We start from the raw sequence: 19,988 nt of genomic DNA on the forward strand, positions 1-19,988 counted from the left end.
TTTCCTTTTCACCCTTGTATTATTCTGAAGTTGGATTATCATATCAGTAAGTGACAAACCAACTTAAATTTTAAATTTGACTGTTGACTACTAAAGTTAATTACTACATAGAGCAAAAGAAAGAAAAGAAAAAGTAAGATTTAAATACATTTATAGGAAAAATAAGATTATTGAACAAAACTAAATTAAATACAAAAGTATATGTCTGTGGACTGTGGTGAAATAACCAATCTATCTAATCCTAGTCACATTAAGCAATGAAGAAACACTTACGATGACCGTCAGATCTTAATAAAATCAACGGTTGGGATTGGTCTTTCGTTTTGACCCTTGTAGTTCTCTCCCATTGGTTAATAATAATAAATGTCCTCCACGGCCACACCTGTCAGAAAAAAAAGACATCTGAAGCTCGACGACGACCACTTTGCCATCGGAAAAATGGCGAAACCCATTCTGTCTTTAATGAAAGCAGCAGTTTGTGTTATTATTGTTTCTTTTCTGCGGCTATCCGTCGAGAGCGTCAACGGCGAACGATACGTGAAGTACGGCACCGAAGCTAGAGTGGTTCCGGGGAAACTAAATGTTCATCTTGTTCCGCATTCGCATGACGATGTCGGATGGTTGAAAACCGTTGATCAGTACTATCTAGGATCAAACAACAGTATCCAGGTTTATATCTACGTTTATTTAGAGTATAGAGAGAATAAATTAATCATATATGCAATTAATTATGGATACAAAGAACGTACGTACGTACGTACTATTTATATAGTATGAGATATCCTCAGACAATGACTCGTGATTTTGATCAGAACGCTTGCGTGAGGAACGTGCTGGACTCTGTCGTGGATTCTTTACTTCGCGATCCCAATAGAAAGTTTGTCTTTGGGGAAATGGTAAACAAAAAAAGTTGCTTTACATTAATTACAATATTGCTTTAGTTATAATGAGGATTTGACCATATAAACCATATGTTTTCTTCCTCTCTCAATGTGATTAATTATGTCATGGAAAAAAGGCCTTCTTTACGCGTTGGTGGGAAGAACAAAGCCCCGAGATGCAAGAGCAAGTGAAGAGACTTGTGAAATCCGGGCAACTTGAGTTTGTGTAAGTTGTTTTTGTTTCATCAAGACCCTGATCATTTTTGGGGTTAGTGTGCTAGTGCATGATACACAATTCACAGAATCAATTTTTTAATGTGGTGTGGCAGAAATGGAGGATGGAGTATGAATGATGAAGCAACGTGCCATTACATAGATATGATTGACCAAACCACAAGGGGGCATCGCTTTATAAAGCAACATTTCAATACAACTCCTCGTGCTGCTTGGCAAATCGACCCCTTTGGACATTCCTCTGTCCAAGCTTACCTCCTCGGAGCAGAGTTAGGGTTGGACTCTCTGCATTTCGCGAGAATCGATTACCAAGACAGAGAAAAGCGCAAGGCAGAGAAATCACTGGAAGTCATCTGGAGAGGATCCAAAACTTTAGCTTCTTCTTCTCAGATCTTCACCAATATCTTTCTTGTTCATTACGGCCCTCCCACTGGCTTTCACTATGAAGTCAGCGATGATTACGTCCCCATCCAGGTTCGCTTCTTCCCCCTCTCTCCTTTCTTTTTCTTTTCTTATAGGTAATCCCATCGATTCACTGGTGATTATTTTGCAGGACGACCCTGGTTCCGATGGCTATAACATCAAGGAGGCGGTTGATAATTTCGTCAATGCTTCTCTGGTTTATGTAATTAGTCTCTGAGAATTCTTTATTTATATTTGATGGTTGTGAAAGTGTGTGTGTGTAAGCTTGGATTTTTCTGAAGTCAACGTGATCATCATATATAATAGGCCAATGTGAGTCGAGGGAACCATGTGATGTGGACGATGGGTGATGATTTTCAGTACCAGTTCGCCGAGTCTTGGTTCAGACAGATGGACAGACTTATCCATTATGTCAACAAGGTTTTTCCATGTCTCTTTCTCAATCAATCTTTCCTGTCTCGGTTTCTCATCAATCCCATTCAACAATTCCACAGGATGGCCGTGTCAACGCCTTGTACTCCACACCATCTCTCTATGTTGATGCCAAGAATGATGCCAATCTTACTTGGCCTCTCAAGACTGATGACTTTTTCCCGTGAGTGGCTTTGCTGAAATAAATTTACATTCCTAGCTACCTTCAACATTTTACTTTCTCTACTCGTGCAGATACGCGGATCGGGCACATGCTTACTGGACTGGCTACTTCTCCAGCCGTCCTGCTCTTAAACGATATGTTCGGGTTCTTAGCGGATACTACTTGGTATCAAACTGCATCCTGACCGGAGTCCCATCTCACTTTTCCTAGTTTAAATAATTCTAACATGAACCATGGCCTTGCATTTTGGCTTATTTTTTCTTTTCTCTCCCAATTAGGCTGCAAGGCAACTTGAATTTCTGGTGGGCAAGAAATCAGGAGGTCCAAACACTTGCAGTCTTGGGGATGCTTTAGGGATTGCGCAGCACCATGATGCTGTCACTGGAACTGCCAAGCAGCATGTAACTAATGATTACATGAAACGCCTAGCTGTTGGTGCTTCTGAGGTAATATCACTATGGGGAATAATTCTATGTGAAAACTCTGCTCTTTCTTTTTTGCTCTGTCTTTGTTTATCAGTAATTGACTTCATCATAAATTTCATAGGCAGAAGCTGTGGTGAATTCTGCATTTGCATGCTTACTGAACAAGGAACCAAAAGGTGGCTGCACAAAGCCTGCAATAGCATTCAGCCAGGTTATACATCCTACAAACTCGCTTTAGTTTTCAACTTTTTCTCCATAGAAGAGTGAGTGAACAATCAAGTTCATGGTGATGACTTATGTGCAATATTATAAGTTGCCTCTTGGAATTTAGAGTAAAAAGATTATCTAGTAATCACCATTTTTGTTTATAATCAAATGAGAGCAGTGCTCTTTGATGAATATCAGCTATTGCCCAGCGACAGAAGAAACCATTCCAGGCCAAAAGAGCTTGGTAATTCCATCACATGTCTCAACAATCTTTTAAGATACATAGGCTTAGGTTTAGGTTGTGTGGAACTAATCTCACAGTTTGATCTTCAGATTCTGGTGGCCTATAACTCCCTTGGATGGAATCGTTCAGAAATCATCAGGATACCGGTCATATTTCATGCCTCTGTTTTCATTTGGATCATTTTCTTTCTATGTTTTACTAATTAAGAGCGACGTTATATATACACACCAGGTCAATGATGCAGGTCTAAGCGTGGAAGATTCATCTGGAAACACCCTTGATACTCAATACATCCCCATGGATGATGTCACTAGCAACCTCAGAAAGTTCTATACAAATGCTTATCTTGGAATATCTTCAACGCAGATTCCAAAGTATTGGCTCGTGTTTAAAGCAACAGTGCCGCCACTTGGTTGGAACACCTTCTTCATATCTCAAAAAGCATCCGCACAAGGTTTGGAGATATATATGCTAGGCTAGACATGTGCCTTTCCCTCATGATTTCGATAGAGAAAGTTAGACATGTGCCTTTCCCTCATGATTCTCTTTTCTTACGATGATGCATGATATATATAGGAAGCAGCAATCACACAGACTCTTCAGTGATGCTTAGTCCGGTGAACAAAACGACTGAAATTGGTCCAGGAAATCTAAAGATGATAATTTCTTCAGACTCTGGTCTTCTAGAACGGATGTACAACTCCAGAACAGGAGTAATGAATGTTTCCTTTTATTTACTCCTTCCCATTCACTGAATTTTTTCAAACAAAATTGCTTTTAACATATATATATTTCTGTCAGGCTGACATAATGATGGATCAGAACTATTTCTGGTATGCTTCGAATGTGGGCGACGAAAAAGATCCGCAGGTTTCCGGTGCTTATATTTTTCGACCTAACGGTTCCTTGGCTTCTGCTGTTTCTTCGTCGAAAGTGAGTCACTCCTTTACAATACATTCATAAATTGATACTCCAAGAGCATGTGGATGCTGAGTTCTATCATCAGGATATTATATCAAAACTCTGTAGTTTTTCTACACACCATCGTTTCGAAGAAGATAATAGTCTTTGTAGTCCTCATTTTCATATAGACCCATAAAATCTATATATGACAGAAGTATAATCCATATATTAAGTACTTGTTTGGAAGATATGGACCGTGACTCATTCTTTCATTGGCAATACTGGTTCACTCACATATGGTGATGTGCAGCCAAAGTTGCAGATTGTGCGAGGGCCTTTAGTAGATGAGGTGCACCAGCAGTTTAGTCCTTGGGTGGCACAGGTAATTAGTCATAGTATGTGGTAGTTGTAATTCCATATTCAAATTTTTATTAATATCTAGCTAGCTAGCTGCAACAGCAATTGATGGCTAGATATCAATTATTAGAATCCTGTACATGTTGATGCATATATACTTGTGTTACCTAGGTGATAAGACTGTACAAAGATAAAGAGCACGCCGAGTTTGAGTTCACTGTAAGTGGTCTCTCCAAAACTCTAATGATCAGGTTCTTTTATGTGTTTTTTTTTTGGGATAAAGAAGATCCATGAAGCTCATTCTCTTTAGCAGATTGGTCCAATTCCTGTTAGTAACAGTGATCTGATAGGGAAAGAGATTATCACGCGAATGGTAACAAATATGACAACAGATAAGGCGTTCTATACTGACTCTAACGGAAGAGACTTTCTGAAACGGGTACCCTGAATTTTCTATATTAATTATCATTGTTTCAAACACCAATGGAATTGTGTTTCCGGGTTGCAATAAATATATGGTGCATACTGACATTGTATCTGAGGATACTCTGTTGCAGGTCAGGGATAAACGAACAGACTGGCTTCTCGAAGTGAATGAGCCAATAGCAGGAAACTACTATCCGGTAAATAGTAGTACTATTAATATGCTGCTTCAAGCAGAATAGATTGTGGACAAATGGCTTTGCAGTGTTAACGCATAGTTAGTGTGATTATTGTTCAGATTACTCTTGGAATGTACACAAAAGACGAGAAAGCAGAGTTGTCGGTGTTGGTTGACCGGGCTACTGGGGGTGCTAGTATTAAGGACGGTGAAATAGAGTTGATGCTTCACAGGTTCCAAATTCCATCACTAATTCTGTATTGTTAAAAAAAAAAAGAAATAAAGAAAAGTATCATTAATGTGTGATTGAGTGAACACATGGAAACAGGAGTATGTGCATGGATGACTCGAGAGGAGTAGAGGAGAGCCTTGCGGAAACTGTGTGCGTGAATGATACCTGCGCAGGATTAACGGTATGATCAATAGTCAATTGTGAAACTGTGTGTGTAATGTTTTGGTCCACCTGCAGGAAAAAATCATCTTGATCCATGCATGCAAACTTGTGTAAAAAGCACAGGTTCGTGGGAAATACTATGTAAGCATAAACAAAGTAGGAGAAGGAGGGCGGTGGAGACGAGAGACTGGGCAGGAAATATACTCCCCTCTTGTAATGGCATTCGCACATGAGAACAAGGAGAAATGGAAAGCCTCCAACACTGTGAAAGGTTATGCCATGGATCCTCTGTACACCTTGCCTCAAAACATTGCTATCATCACTCTTGAGGAGTTAGATCATGGGAACGTCCTTCTCCGCCTGGCTCATCTCTACGAGGTACATGAGCTTGTTTTTGATGATGTTCTTGAATTGAGCTATATACATATTGACTATTAATAATTAATGATGATTGAAAGTGAGTGTTGTGTTGTTTGTTTACAAGGCTGGAGAAGACAGTGATAACTCGAAAATGGCTAAAGTTGAGCTGAAGAAGTTGTTTTCCGGGAAAATGGTAAGAAAAACACTTGCTCGATCTTACGTAAGAAGGTATCAGGGACGTGTATGTGAATGAATGATTGGTATTAAATTGGCAGATAAAAGAAGTGAAAGAAATGAGTTTGTCGGGAAATCAAGAGAAGGCAAAGATGAAGGAGAAGATGAAGTGGAAAGTGGAAGGGGATCATGAGGAACACTCATCATCAGGATCAGCCCACCCGGAAAGAGGGGGACCCGTTGACAAGTCGAGTTTACAAGTAGAGCTTGGTCCCATGGAGATTCGTACATTTGTGCTTCATTTTTCTCAGAAACAACAACAACGTAGGAGGAGAAAGATGTTTGAGGGATGATTGCATTGTTTCATTCATAAAATGTTTTTTGTTTTTTTGTGGTTACATCAAATCAAATCAAATCAAATGAAAGAAAATGTCAGAGGCTCAGAGCCTCCCCCTTGGTCAGTTCATTCATCAACGGTTTTGTTTGGCATAAAATGCGCGGGAGGAAACTTTGATGTACTTTAAAAATAGACCCATTCTAGTCTACTGGGTTAATTAGTGGGCCCTATTATGGAAGTTTTAAGGGCCCATTGAAAGAGATTGTAAGTAAAAAGTAAAAAGTAAAAACAATAGAAGAGTGGAGAAAGCAAAGAGATGGCTAGATACGACCGAGCTTTTACTGTCTTCTCCCCGGGCGGTCACCTTTTTCAAGATTCTAAATCATGCAGTATAGTCTGTATCATTAATGAACATGTATTGGCTATAAACGGTTTTCTACATATGTCAAAAAAACAAACAAAGTAGGTAATAAATTCTTGACCGAACAGGGCAGCATTGAACTCGTTTCCTCTTCCAAATTTTGCAGCCGTTGAAACTCTCTTTCAGTTCCCGAAATGCCCTCCGTCGTCGTCCGGCAATTGTTGTAATACCATGAAGGCAAAAGGGGTATTTTGGTAAGGACAAAAAGTGGATTCGATTGGGGACAAAAGGCTCTCCGCCCAAAGCCTTCCTTGTGTTGTCTGTACTAAAAAAAAAAAAGCTTTATTGATTGCTACATTACATATATCCAAAGAAGTCCAAGTCAGATCATCATATGTCAAAAAGTTAAGTTAGTCCTTGAGTCATCTTTTGAAATGCATGGTGAAGCAGAAATGGTTGTTTCAGAGATAAGCAGGGACCATTCCAAAGAACACAAACAAAAGAGTTATCATCAGTCGAGAGTAGAAAGGAAAGAGATAGTATCGCGTTGCAGAGCGAGGAAGAGGTACTTGAAGCAGCTTGTCAATGCTACACAATCTCTCTCTGCCTCTCACGCTCTTTATCTCCGATCTCTACGCGCCACCGGCTCCGCCCTTGTTCACTTCTTCTCCATAGAGGCTCCGCTCCACCATTTGTGCCCTGGCTCCAAGAACACATGGACCTCCCCTGCTCTCCCTCCTCCTCATCAGGCATCCTCTACTTGGGACTTCTGGGACCCCTTTGCGCCGCCTCCCCCTTCCTCATACGAGGAGGACTGGGACCGCGAGACCGCCACGCCCAAGGACACAACGACGATCACGGGAAGTGAGTTGGCTATGGTGGCGTCCACGTCCAATAACAGTAAAGATCTGTTAGAGATCATCAAGGAAATCAATGAATGTTTTATCAAAGCTGCAGAATCTGGTTCTTCCCTCCTAGAAATCTCAACCTCCATGGACGCATCCTTTTCTGCTCATAGCAAAGGAGGTAAGGCATCCTTCTTGTCAGAAACACTTGCATTATCGATTTGATTTGGGGGTTTAAGGTTTTGCTTAGTTTCTTCAGGGAAAACGTACAGTAACTACGACTGCAACTTGAATCCGATGTCCCTTTGTAAAAGGGGCTCAAGTCCGAAATTGAGCGAAGTAGGAGTAGCAGGTGAGATGGTCGGTCTTGGCAGCCATTCCTCTACCATAGAGAGGCTCTATGCGTGGGAGAAGAAGTTGCTTCAAGAGGTCAAGGTAAATTCTCTTGTCTTTGCTTTCAATATTTAAGCACTTTTTTCCCCCTTTTGGGTAGGTTTTATTCTGTCTCATATATTTTGGTCGCTATCACTGTGTGCTCCCGTCAACGTTTATGCAGTTTATAGTATCTCATGTCTTCTCTTTTCGATCTAATATTTTCAATTAAGAAAAAGAGCTGTTTTGTGAATGTGGTTGCTGCAGAATGCAGAGAGCATTAAGATGGAACATGAGAAGAAGGTGCAGCAAGTGAGGAAATTGGAGGCCAAGAAAGCTGAGAATGTGAAGACGGAGAAGGCTAAAAAAGACGTTGACAAGTTGGATTCAAGCCTCATGGTTTCCTCTCAGGTTATTAAAAGTGCCTCTAATGAGATCATTAAGCTCAGAGAGACCCAATTGTATCCTCAGCTTGTTGGCCTCGCTAAAGGGTTAGTTCTATCTTCTTACTAGTATTTTTTTCAAAGTAAAACTGAAATGCCATTGGATTTGGATATCTTTGTCCTTGTCTGTAGGATGATGAGCATGTGGAAGAGCATGTACGAAAGCCACCAGGTTCAGACCCATTTAGTTCAACAACTCAAGTACCTCAACACCATCCCCTCCACTGAACCCACATCCCAGCTTCACCACAAATCAACTTTTCAGCTCGAACTCGAGATCCAACAATGGCACCACTCTTTCTGCAATTTGATCAAGGCTCAACGTGACTACATCCAATCTCTCACCGGTTGGCTAAGATTAAGTCTGTTTCAGTTTAGCAAGATTCCCCTCGTCAGGAGCAACTACGAGACTAAGATCTACAACTTCTGCGAAGAATGGCACTTGGCAATGGACAAGATCCCTGATAAAGCAGCATCAGAAGGAATTGAGAGCTTACTGACAGCGGTTCATGGAATAGTGGTTCAACAAGCAGATGAACAAAAGCAGAAGAAGAGAACGGAATCCATGTTCAAAGAATTTGAGAAGAAAGCAGGTGCGCTCAGAGTGCTTGAGAGTAAGTATGGTTCATTCTCGGAGCCTGACAGTGGAAAAAAGAATGTGGTGGTAGAGAAGAGGGGTAAGGTTGAGATCCTAAAGGTAAAGGCCGAAGAAGAGAAAAATAAGAATGAGAAGGCGGTAAGTGTAAGCAGGACGATGACCATAAATAACTTGAAGATAGGATTCGAGCACATGTTTCAGGTAATGGTTGGCTTTTCAAGTGTTTGTATGGAGGCCTTTGAGTCGGTCTACCATCAAGCTAAGAGCATTGGTGAGGAACAACAACAAGAGGTGAAGAAGTTACTCACTTAGACAAACTGCTTTGTGAGGTGTGAATGTAACTTTGGGCTTGAGAAGGACCGGTGTTGTGACCTAACCAATACTGCAGGAAGAGTCAATGGTAGTGATTAATTATGTTTCTAAAGCAGTAGAAAGAAAAGAAAATAATTATTATAGTTGTTTGGGAGATTTTGATTGTTTTGAACTTACATTGATCGCTGTTTCTCAAGATTGTTTGACTCAAGCCACCTTTTCGATATGGAACTTGACCCCAGTTTAGTGCTCCAAAAAACAAGTGAAGAAAGGATTTATATTAACTTCATCAAACCAAGGATACAATTGTCATTCTTAGATATAGAAGTGACCGTCAATTTCCTATTTAGAAGTAAGCAGAACAATTAGCCTTCTTTCCTTTGACGTGAACTATCATACCAGTTTCATTTAACCTAACATATAAGAACCGGAAGATGGTAAACGTCACCAGTCTTGTATTTCATCATCTTCAGAAATTTCACTCTCCTCATCCGTCTCTTCGCCCATTCCTGCAAACGCATCTGGAGACGTCCTGTAGCTTAACCATTTCAGTACCGGGCTGTAATCTGTGGCCATCACTGATAAATCTGCCACTCTTGAGCCCTCATAGCCTATGTTCCTCTGCTCTCTCAGATTCTTCTGCACTCACAACAACAATTGCAAGTATACAGAGAAAGTTTGGACATGTATAATTAGTATATATTCCTGTAAAAAAGGAAACTCCGACCTTAGTTTGTATTGAGGATTGCTCCACTTGCCAGAGTTTTGGCTTCCGAATCACGTGCCATCTGTATGTCCACGATACAGATCAATCGAGAATACTAATTTCAAACATACAAACTACAACTGGAATCCGAATGTAACAGAAACCTGGATGACCATGGCTGCTTGTTTCCATACAACACACCACGAATAGCAACCGAGGCACCAGCTGACTGAAGCACGTTCTCTGTTTTGTTATGTCCACTCATCTTTCCTCTTATATCTGCGAGAAGAAGATCAGCATCCGCCAAATACGAAGAAACACACCATGCATCTTCTATGGCGCTGTCACTCACAAAATCTAGCACTACAACAAAGTTATGAGTCCATATTAGAAAATGTTTCTGCTAGAAAAGCACACAGACACATGTAAGCGTAAATATGCTCTCCTGTGTCACTCTATCAAGTATCAAGGAAGAAAATACTGCATATGCTAAGTAAATACTAGGTAGTCAAGACGAGCTAGAATTTCATACCATTTTCATGCAGAAAATCCACAACCCGCCCTGCCTGTCCATGAGCTTGGCTGAGAACCTTTTCCGGCGCATCCATTTTCAGTGGCAACCTTGCAAACTGGTCATGCACATGAGAGTCGCTGCAATCTGAGACGAACATAAGCTTAGAAGATAACGATCCTGAACTCTAACTTGTATTCTACAAATTTCTGAGAAACAAATTACCTGATACAATGACATTATCAGTCTCTCTTTTGTTGTGGAGAAACTTGCCCAGAGCGTGGAACAACGAAAGGGTCTCATCTCTACCAAAACAGGAAGATATTCCACTATCCAAAACACTATACATTGTCTGCTCGTTTCCATGACAAGTGTCGTCATCCATGCCAGGCCGAGGTGATTTTATCTTAGTATGATTTAGGTCTGGCTTAACAGAGAAGAGTTGCAAAGATGTAATAGCATGTCTGATGTCGCCTCCACTGGCACTCGCCATCTGATCAATCGCCATGGTCGTTACCTTACAATGCTCTTCCCTACATATTCTCTGAAGTGCCTTTTTAATTGAGTTCTTCGTAATGGGATTGAAAGCGACCTGCGAATATATACCTTGACAATCAACTAGAGTTGAAAAAAAATCGTATGTATAACGAGATATGCATTGCGAATGGTTTGGTAAAGCAACCTTTAAAGCCCCTGCTCGCTCAAGAGATGACTGAAGGTCCTCCATGCTTCGCGCAGTCTGGTCAGAAGAGTCGCCTTTATCGTAGTCAGTGATTAAAACCACAGTTGGAATCTGCGTTGATCTGACCAAGAGAGTTAAGCAGTTTTGTAGCCTTTCAAATGCATGCCTCCCAGTGACTAGAGGAAGGTCATCAATCAAAAGAACAACGCGTTCCTTCATTCCCTCAGTACTTGATGAAGCCATCACTCCGTATTTCCTAGTACTCTCAACAAAGTTTTCAAACTCATCCAGTTTCGACGTGTACTTGAGTCCTGGGAGAATTCCAGGCAGATAGATAGATAATACGTGGATTAATACAACATCCATTATCTGTTCAGCAATTGCATTGGCAAAACTGAGTAAATTATTCCTTAAAGTACCTGAACTTGAGTTATGCACATGTTCCTGCCAAATTGTAGGAATAGGAGCGTTCCACTCATACACAGTGACTCCAAGGATAGAAGAAATCAAATGGATAGTAGCAGATTTTCCGACTCCAGCTTGCCCTATGACTAATAGAACATTGCTATTCCCAAAACCATCCTGCTGATACAGAAAACCAAAAGGGTGAACAGCGCGCCATCAAGCACCACGAGCACAGAAATCAATTTCAAAGATATAACCAAACATTACCTTTGAGAAATCCAAACTCTTGTCAAACCACAATTTAACTTCTTCAACCTGAAGATGACATAAAAAAGAAAAGGAAATGTGTTAGGTGAAGCAAGGAGAAAGCAGTGGTAAAAGGAAAGCACAGATGGAAGGAAGATACCTTCTTCTTGTGGACAGCAAGCTCTTCCAAGGTGCGAGGGCTGTATTTGTCAACCCATAAATCCGTATTGTTGGTCCTTTCATAACCTAAACAAGAGACCACAGAGCAATGAAATGACAGAGAGAGACTAGAAGAGCTCCAAAAAAAACCAATTAAAGCTACAAGTTGTGGAGAATTGGCGCATACCAGAAGAATCCTTGAAGACGCTTAAAGCTTCATCGAAATCTTGGAAAGACAATCTAATCTGCGTGAGTGTGAGCGTGACATACAACAAACAAACAAAAGAAGAAGTGAAAAGCTAATCAACATGACTTTAAACATAGAAGAATAGGAGAAAAACAAGTGCAGACCTTATCAACATGACTAGAATCTGTAGTCGCCGCCGTAGCACCCGAGAGTCGAGCTCTCTTGGTCGCTCTAGGATTCGTGGTTCTGGAACTACCACCAGAGGACCTTGATTTCGACTTGGCATTAGACCGCGATGACCTTAAGTTATACGCAGAGGTATCGTCATCTTCGTCTTCCATGGATAGGTTAACCATTTGATTCTCTTTTTTTCCCATCGCCGGAACCTTTCAGAAAGAGAAATCCCAATCTCCTAGGGTTTACCGTTTACGAGAAGAATAACGGAACTTGACCACTCGGTTAACCAATGCCGATTTTCAGATGAGCAGGAAATAACCGGTTAACCAACCGGATTGTCCTCAGGGCCCTAGGCTAGGTGTCCACCGAGTCCGTCACCTTGTCGAATTTGGATCTCCAGTCATCTTTCTTTTTCATCGCTCTAGTTTTTTCGCGGGTCGAACAAACGACACCGTTTACTCGAGGCGTACATGAGAAGACTGAGTAGTACTACTAGTCAGGTCTTTAGGGTGACGTGTCCATATCTGGACCGTCAAATAACGTTTTGTGATGTGATCTGATTAAAAACTCATAGCAATGTGGCCTGAGAGGAGAAGAGAGACTCTCTCTCTCACCTTTACCTACCCCACGGCGGCTTCACCAAACCAAACCACGAAATCAATCAATCGTAATGGTATTGTTCATCATAGTCTTCTTCTCCACCAACCCAATTGCTCCCCTTCAACTCTCTCCCCCCTCCTAACCCGAGACTTGTTATCTTAATCCGATTCCCATGGCTTCCAACACCATTTCTCTTTCCATCTCTTCCAACGTCGCCGCCTCCAAGAATCTCAACTCCCTTCAAAGCCGTCGCTTCATTGCTCCCCCAACCATCTCCTTCCCTGCTAAGTCTATCCCTGGGGAACTCTCTTTCTCTTCCACGTCTCTTTCCCGGTCTCCTGTGCGCGCCGCTGCTAGCCAGCTTATGAACGATCAACGCTCCCTCGCTTCTTCCCCCACAACCGTCGACGTTGATTTGGGTAACCGGAGTTATCCCATCTATATCGGCGCCGGCTTGCTCGATCAGTCAGAACTTCTTCAAAGGTCTCATCTTTTTGTCCCTTTAGACCATTTTATTTAAGCTTGATGATGATACCTGTCAACTTAAATGTGTTGACATCTCTTTAGGTGTTAGTGTTGATTTAGTAACTCGCTGGAGATACCTATTGACCACCTTAGGGCCTATAGTTTAGTTTGTGAATTTGAGACCACATACTCTCTCGTTAGTTTTTTGGAGTTTAATTCTTATGGAACTTTATGTTGAATATGTATAGGCATGTCCACGGGAAGAGAGTGCTTGTGGTCACCAATGAGCGTGTTGCTCCTCTATACCTTGACAAGACTATTGATGCTTTAACTAGAGGAAATCCCAATGTGACTGTCGAGAGTGTTATTTTGCCTGATGGCGAGAAATACAAGAACATGGTATTTTTTTTTATCTTCCATTTATATATTTCCCGGTTTCATGATTGTTAATCAATTGTAATCTTGAGTGTTTGAGACTGTTTATTACTCTTTCTAGGATACTCTCATGAAAGTCTTTGACAAGGCCATTGAGTCTCGCCTTGATAGACGATGTACATTTGTTGCCCTTGGAGGTGGTGTCATAGGCGATATGTGTGGATATGCTGCTGCCTCTTACCTGCGTGGTGTTAATTTCATCCAAATTCCTACCACTGTTATGGCACAGGTACATGTTTTCACTTCTCAGTAGGATTTTCTTGTCAACATTAGTTAACATCCAGAATATTGTGTTAATTTTTGTCGTTACAATTCATTTCATTGCCGTGCAGGTTGATTCTTCTGTGGGTGGCAAAACAGGCATAAATCATCGTCTTGGAAAGAATTTGATCGGCGCATTCTACCAACCACAGTGTGTGCTAGTAGACACTGACACGTTGAACACATTGCCAGATAGGGAGATGGCGTCAGGCCTAGCTGAAGTGATCAAATACGGGCTTATCAGGGATGCCGAGTTCTTTGAATGGCAGGAGAATAACATTGAGGCGTTGCTAGCAAGGTAATTATACACAATACGAGTGTGCCCTAAATGAAAACATTGATCATAAGTCTTTCCCTGTAAAAATTGTGTGAACAATATTTCATTGTAGGGATCCAGCGGCATTAGCTTTTGCTATAAAACGATCATGTGAAAACAAGGCAGACGTTGTGTCACAAGATGAGAAAGAAAGCGGCTTGCGAGCAACCCTGAATTTGGGTCATACATTTGGCCATGTTAGTAGTTTATGATGGCCACTTTTGACAATTCTTCTTTTCGGGCCAAGATCCACTCATCACCTATTTTCTTTTTGCAGGCCATAGAAACTGGCTTTGGTTATGGAGAGTGGCTCCATGGAGAAGCTGTTGCAGCTGGCACGGTATTTCCTTCTCTCTGCCATACATACTGCTAACCACACTCTTCTTCCCAAATTTGAGATTTGTTACACACTTTTATATATACTCAGGTAATGGCAGTGGACATGTCATATCGTCTTGGTTGGATCGATGAATCAATCGTTAAGAGAGTGAACAAGATCCTAGAACGGGCGAAATTGCCTACAACACCGCCAGAGAGCATGACCGTCAGCATGTTCAAGTCCATAATGGCGGTGAGTTTGTGGTTAAAAAGTTGGCATATTTTCAGCTAAAGAAGATTCATTGACATAACTTTTGGTAATGCAGGTGGACAAGAAAGTGGCAGACGGACTGCTGAGGCTCATTCTTCTCAAAGGCCCGCTGGGAAACTGCGTTTTCACGGGAGATTATGACCGGGAGGCGTTGGATGCCACGCTCCGTGCATTCTCCAAATCCTGAACATTTCCTGTTTGTGATGATTTTGGTGTTATTTTGTTCACATACACGCATATGTAATCATGTATACCAACAACCTTGTAACTAGCTTTGTGGAATGTGACAACAATGAGCTTTTAAAAAAAGTTACCACCTTGTAAGCTTAACTGTTTCAATAGTTCTTGCTTCTGTAAATAGTTCTTTGAGCGTTTAGACAAAGCATGTTTGTGTGATGTAAACACACTCCGATAAGCAAAAACAGAGGGGAAATAGAAGAAGCAGAGGAAGTGCAGAAATGCGTGATGCATTGTTCCGTTTAGAGAGGAAACAACTTCTTTTGCATGTTCTCTCGTCAAGTTTGTTGCAGACTTATTAATTTTATTGTTCAGTATTTAAATGGAAGCATGAACAATATACAGAGTAGGAATACGTAGAACAAGATGCTGGTTGGAGAAGCTATCGAGAGAGGGCTGAGTGTGGTCTGCAACTGCCTTCTCATCGTCTGTTACACACTGCTTCTGCTATACCCTGTTTGGGTCATGGCATGCCTAGTCAGTCTGTTTATGGCTTCTCACCTTTCTCTCTTCTTTCTCCTATTACTACTCCATCTCCTATCCTCTTTCTTCTTCTGTTTTTCTCTTTTAATTTCAGTGGAATTTAGATGACACATAACATTCAAACTGTCTTCCAGTGTTACTTGAAGTTTATACACACACACACACACATATGTGTAGTTAACTATATATATATATATATATATATATATAAATTTTGATCACATGATGGTGCAAGCGTTGGGATTTTCATCGCTGAAAGCAGAAGTGTATTTGACCTCGAAGGAGCTGGCACGAGCAAGAGGAGCCACCAGAGGGTCGGCGAGGGCATTACGAACGTAGCCGGGAGGGGCCTTCTTGTCGTAGGCACCAGGTGCGTAAGGGTGTGGCACCACCTCGTAAGGCACGTAAGGCCACAGCTCCGCCTTCTTCCCCGTACGATGCATCACACGATGCAACACCTTGCTAGGTTGGACGAATCCCTCGACCGTGAGTTTGCTCAGTTTAGGTTCGACGGTGACTTTGCTGACTCCTTTCATGCCTTCCACCGACTTCCTCACCCGTCTCTCACACCCTTCGCAGTCCATCTTCACTTTTATCTCCACCCTCTTTTTTTTTTCCATCATACGGAACACACTCTTGTTGTTAGTTTTATTACATATCGGTAATATAACAATACAAGAACAAAAATAAAATAAAAGGAGTATCAAATATATCAGAGAAAGAGAAGAGTGCCTGGAACTGCTTGAGCTTTTTGTGATGTTTCCGGTAACAGAGGTCTTTGCAGCCCATCAACGCCGATTACGATAGCCTTTTTTCTCGTCTTTTTTTTTGTTTATTTGTTTGGCTCGTAACTTCGAATTGTCTGATCAAGCATCCATAAAAGTGAGACAACATGCCCACTTTGCACGTGGACGAGTAAAGGAGTGGTATGTCACTGCTGAGCTAGCCAGCTGTTTCCATGAGAGCTTTCTAGTATCTTCTGGTAACGGCGGTAAAAAGAAAAACTAGAATAAGAATATTTGTTGACGAGGATGACTATATAATGATTATCAGCAAACCCCAACTAATTAATTAAAATTTGATGTCTATCAAGTCTCAACAGCTTGTTTGAGTGTTTCCTATCCAAAAATTTAAAGAGAACAAGAAGAGTTGAGCAGCATATTATTGTTTTCCTTATGAGACTGGGTAACAATCAGTTCCTATCCGATTCTCAACAAAAAAAAAAGGAAAGAAAGAGAGAGACAGAGAGGCTTGCAAAAGGAAATTAAACACATTTTTCTTCCTCTCTCTTTCTTAGTCACATCTCTTTACTCCCCCTCTCTGCTCCCCTCTGACAGTGTAATGCTCTCAAGTTGAGACACCAGTGAGGCGTTGTCGCTAGCTGCTGCTGCTGGACCGGACATTGAAGACTCACGAGGCAATCGATACTTGTTCCAATCACCTCGCCTCCTTAATGCTTCACCCTACAATCCCATCCGCATTCTACCGTTAGAATTTCTTTTCCACTTTACTTGTCATATTATATGCATCAACGAATGAGAGATAAGATGAGGAGCATTTTGCATACCTCAATTTCCACGACTTGTGAACTTTTCAGCGCCTCCAATATAGTCTGGATGTTGTTGGTCAGCTCTGCAAGCTGAAAAAGTTACAAACATTTCAAAGAATTACTCTTTTTTTACCGGCAGTACACTCACTCATTCAACTAAGACTACTTCCAAGGTTGGAGTAGCTCGGTCACGCAAACATACAGGCACAAGTTTTATAAACAATAGCAAATACTTTCTGCAGTAGGCATGTCAGCTTCAGAATAGATGATGAATAAGTGTAATACAAATGCGTTTCAATGAGGACGTAAAATCACTTACTCTCCTAAACCCTGCTATAACTCTAACAGGAACCCAACCTTCATCATTCATGTGATCCCGCAAGTGTTTATCTCTGCTCAGATTGTCAGCACTGCATTTAAAAATTACCAAAGGATGAAATGGGGACACAACCAAACAGCATGATAACTAATTGCAGAAAAAGAAACTGAAACGATTACCTGAAATAATATTCTACTTGTGTGAATATCTTATTGTACAACATGGCATCAAAATACAGCGGTAGAGGTGGGAAGGGTCCAACTAAACCTATCGGCTCTGGAGGCATAAAGACATGCTGTGCATAATCTGAAGATGTAACATTTACGGAATTAGAAATTGGAATGTATGAGATGAGAGAGTAAAAAAAAAAGAAAAGACGAAAACCATTCACCTGGGAAGAGCATGGGGCCACCATATTGAGGCGCTGCCATATATTGCGCACTAGTGGCAGGAAAAGATGGTGGCCCCATGAGCATGTGCGGTCTCATCATCCCAATACCTCTCTGCGGTTGCAAGTGCATGTCTCTCCCGGTATGGTTACGGTGAGAAAACCCGCTTTGGTTGCCCCCATGCTCATAATGGCGCCTGTTTCCATGGTGAGAGGAGGAGGAGCCATCCCCACGAGGGTAAGAGCTGGTGTTGCGATTCCGGTGAGAAGTAGGGAAAGTTCCGGAATTGTAAAAGCCACCCCTTTGGCTGTGAGTCTGATCTCTGGTGTTAAAAGGTGGAGCAGGCGTTGCATTGGAGATGTTACTAGTGGAAGATGCTGTGTTGTTACTCCGTCGAAAAGGTTTCCTATGGCCATTAACAGTATGGTCGTGAGATGAAGTAGCAGCAACACTCGAGCCAGCAATGATGGCATTGGAAGTAGAATTGAGAGGAGTTCCACTAGCCTGCAGTATATTATTAGGATAATGAGTAGCAAAAGAGAAAAGCGTATAACTATATCTACAGGCAATGGAAACAAACATTGACGAGAGGACTCTGTAACATGCAAAAGAATGAGCTATGACAACCCCTAGCCCTTAAGATATGTAGATAGATACTGCCATACTGGTCAACTATTCCCTAATACATTAACGTTATCCAATGAAAATCGGAGAGGCGTAACAAACAGAAGCTACCTGAGGAGGAGGCGGCATTGGCATTGATGAGGATGAGGATGAGGATGAGGATGAGGATGAGGATGAGGATGATCCATCAGAATCGAAAGAGGGAGACTTGTTGGAAGAAGGCTTAGCAGTAGCAGTAGAAGAAAGAGAGAGAGCAGGCCAGGATTCGGAGGCGCCCATGAGAGGGGCGGAGGAGGAGGGATGAGAAGAGGAAGGCATGTTCCAGACAGGCTTCTTATCAGCAGCAATGTCGAAGTCGGAGGAAGTGTCATTGCCGGTGGTGGGAGGAGTAGCGAAGGGAAGATGATCATGGGGGAGGGAAGGATCATCAGGGATCATCCAGGGAGAGGGATCGCCGTGACGTGATCGAGACAGAGAGGAAGAGGAGGAGGAATCAATGGAGAAGCGAGATGCAGAAGAATTAGTCGCCGTCGTAGCCATCCTCGTAACAAAACACGGAGGTCTAGAGAGAGAGGATCCAAGCTGGGATTATTTGGATGGAATCTGAAACCGCCAGAGAGAGAGAGCTAACAACGCCGGTGGCTCCGTTCCGGAAATTGTTGTGTCATATGTGTGTGTTTGTTTTTCTCACACCGGTGGCCCCTTTTGGCCCTTTCTTTCCAAACAAAACAAACAAACAAACACCAAAGCGCTCTCTCCCTTTATTAAATTACTTAGATACCCTCACTAATCACAATCCGTGTGATTTCACCTGATTGGACCATTCCCCCTTGGCCTTAGCCGGTTGATTATATATATATAAAAAATTGGTTAATTAAGGGGATAATTACTACAGTAATAAATAACCTGAGTCTGCGTGACTAAACATATTTAATAATGTCCGTTTATTACTGTACAAATAATAACCAAAGTAATCTGATTCTATCAAAAGTAATTTACGAGGATATTTAATTATAAGATTTTTGTCAATATATTTGTACGCCTAACACGTTTTCATATCTGCCAGAATGTGACTAAAATACTAATATGTATCCTACTATATTAATTGAAAAGTACAAATATGAAACTAACCTTAAAATGTGTTAAAAATTACATTCAATTGCCATTATAAAAAATTAATTAAGCTTAATTAATTAATTTAAATAAATATAATTAAATTAAAAATAAAAACACTCACATATCAAATATTAAAAAATTAAAAAAAAATCTAAAAAAAATATTTTCTCTCTCTAATAAATTATAGACGAAATTACTAATTTTTTTTAAAAATATATAAACCAATCAGAATTTTAAAAACTAAGATTTTATATCCAAGTATAAAATACAATTATTTTTAATAACTAAATTCGAAGATTTTGTTAGATTTCAAATTATGATTCTCGTATCATCCTTATTTTTATTTTATTTACAAATTGTTTAGAACTTTCACATAATACTTATAATTAATAAAATGCATATTTGTTCTGCATATGTTGTGATGTGAATTTTTTAAAACAAAGATATATTACTTAATGTATGAAAA

The 19,988-nt window shown here is 41.0% G+C and overlaps 6 protein-coding genes across 11 annotated transcripts; 3 read left to right on the forward strand and 3 right to left on the reverse strand.

The window, feature by feature from the left end:
* Positions 1-360: 360 nt before the first annotated feature.
* On the forward strand, positions 361-6,272 carry LOC104757685 (putative alpha-mannosidase At5g66150). Its single transcript, XM_010480446.2, has 24 exons — positions 361-669; positions 813-896; positions 1,019-1,107; positions 1,211-1,589; positions 1,669-1,740; positions 1,845-1,958; positions 2,033-2,133; positions 2,205-2,298; positions 2,412-2,579; positions 2,680-2,769; positions 2,944-3,009; positions 3,099-3,155; positions 3,241-3,463; positions 3,586-3,722; positions 3,811-3,942; positions 4,223-4,294; positions 4,441-4,488; positions 4,583-4,708; positions 4,827-4,892; positions 4,991-5,103; positions 5,199-5,283; positions 5,388-5,642; positions 5,749-5,817; positions 5,900-6,272. The coding sequence occupies exons 1-24, from the start codon at positions 364-366 to the stop codon at positions 6,149-6,151; spliced, it is 3,198 nt and encodes a 1,065-aa protein (XP_010478748.2). The 5' UTR covers positions 361-363; the 3' UTR covers positions 6,152-6,272.
* Positions 6,273-6,809: 537 nt separating this feature from the next.
* Positions 6,810-9,380, forward strand: LOC104746168 (protein ALTERED PHOSPHATE STARVATION RESPONSE 1-like). 4 transcript variants are annotated; one of them, XM_010467584.3, is made up of 4 exons: positions 6,810-7,522; positions 7,592-7,776; positions 7,981-8,204; positions 8,289-9,380. In XM_010467584.3, exons 1-4 carry the CDS (start codon positions 6,931-6,933, stop codon positions 9,064-9,066), a joined length of 1,779 nt encoding a protein of 592 aa, XP_010465886.1. In that variant the 5' UTR covers positions 6,810-6,930; the 3' UTR covers positions 9,067-9,380. The 4 variants fall into 4 exon arrangements, with proteins under 4 accessions (XP_010465886.1, XP_010465893.1, XP_087332312.1 ...); XM_010467591.3 differs by having other exon boundaries at positions 7,601-7,776; XM_087476186.1 differs by having other exon boundaries at positions 6,816-7,522; positions 7,981-8,124.
* Positions 9,330-12,616, reverse strand: LOC104746180 (cell cycle checkpoint protein RAD17). Of its 2 annotated transcripts, none has more exons than XM_010467606.3 (11): positions 12,127-12,616; positions 11,963-12,020; positions 11,777-11,862; positions 11,638-11,685; positions 11,385-11,547; positions 10,966-11,276; positions 10,509-10,875; positions 10,305-10,430; positions 9,937-10,135; positions 9,794-9,854; positions 9,330-9,705 (listed from the first exon to the last, which is right to left on the reverse strand). In XM_010467606.3, exons 1-11 carry the CDS (start codon positions 12,337-12,339, stop codon positions 9,511-9,513), a joined length of 1,827 nt encoding a protein of 608 aa, XP_010465908.2. In that variant the 5' UTR covers positions 12,340-12,616; the 3' UTR covers positions 9,330-9,510. The 2 variants fall into 2 exon arrangements, with proteins under 2 accessions (XP_010465908.2, XP_010465902.2); XM_010467600.3 differs by having other exon boundaries at positions 11,385-11,550; positions 12,127-12,607.
* A 61-nt stretch (positions 12,617-12,677) lies between these two features.
* LOC104746196 (3-dehydroquinate synthase, chloroplastic) lies at positions 12,678-15,334 on the forward strand. Its single transcript, XM_010467619.3, has 8 exons — positions 12,678-13,222; positions 13,453-13,603; positions 13,701-13,868; positions 13,972-14,198; positions 14,290-14,413; positions 14,494-14,556; positions 14,644-14,787; positions 14,861-15,334. The coding sequence occupies exons 1-8, from the start codon at positions 12,912-12,914 to the stop codon at positions 14,990-14,992; spliced, it is 1,320 nt and encodes a 439-aa protein (XP_010465921.1). The 5' UTR covers positions 12,678-12,911; the 3' UTR covers positions 14,993-15,334.
* Positions 15,335-15,630: 296 nt separating this feature from the next.
* LOC104746207 (heavy metal-associated isoprenylated plant protein 27-like) lies at positions 15,631-16,467 on the reverse strand. Its single transcript, XM_010467630.3, has 2 exons — positions 16,258-16,467; positions 15,631-16,130 (listed from the first exon to the last, which is right to left on the reverse strand). The coding sequence occupies exons 1-2, from the start codon at positions 16,312-16,314 to the stop codon at positions 15,744-15,746; spliced, it is 444 nt and encodes a 147-aa protein (XP_010465932.1). The 5' UTR covers positions 16,315-16,467; the 3' UTR covers positions 15,631-15,743.
* Positions 16,468-16,571: 104 nt separating this feature from the next.
* On the reverse strand, positions 16,572-19,392 carry LOC104746213 (la-related protein 1B). Of its 2 annotated transcripts, none has more exons than XR_015573004.1 (6): positions 18,518-19,392; positions 17,859-18,286; positions 17,573-17,699; positions 17,394-17,484; positions 17,093-17,164; positions 16,572-16,988 (listed from the first exon to the last, which is right to left on the reverse strand). XR_015573004.1 is itself a non-coding variant. In XM_010467643.3 (6 exons), exons 1-6 carry the CDS (start codon positions 18,944-18,946, stop codon positions 16,833-16,835), a joined length of 1,377 nt encoding a protein of 458 aa, XP_010465945.1. In that variant the 5' UTR covers positions 18,947-19,235; the 3' UTR covers positions 16,572-16,832. The 2 variants fall into 2 exon arrangements, 1 of the variants encoding a protein (XP_010465945.1); XM_010467643.3 differs by having other exon boundaries at positions 17,785-18,286; positions 18,518-19,235.
* Between the last annotated feature and the right edge of the window lie 596 nt (positions 19,393-19,988).

This window comes from Camelina sativa, chromosome 2 (assembly GCF_030686135.1).
Source record: "Camelina sativa cultivar CO46 ecotype springtype chromosome 2, ASM3068613v1".
NCBI lineage: Eukaryota > Viridiplantae > Streptophyta > Magnoliopsida > Brassicales > Brassicaceae > Camelina > Camelina sativa.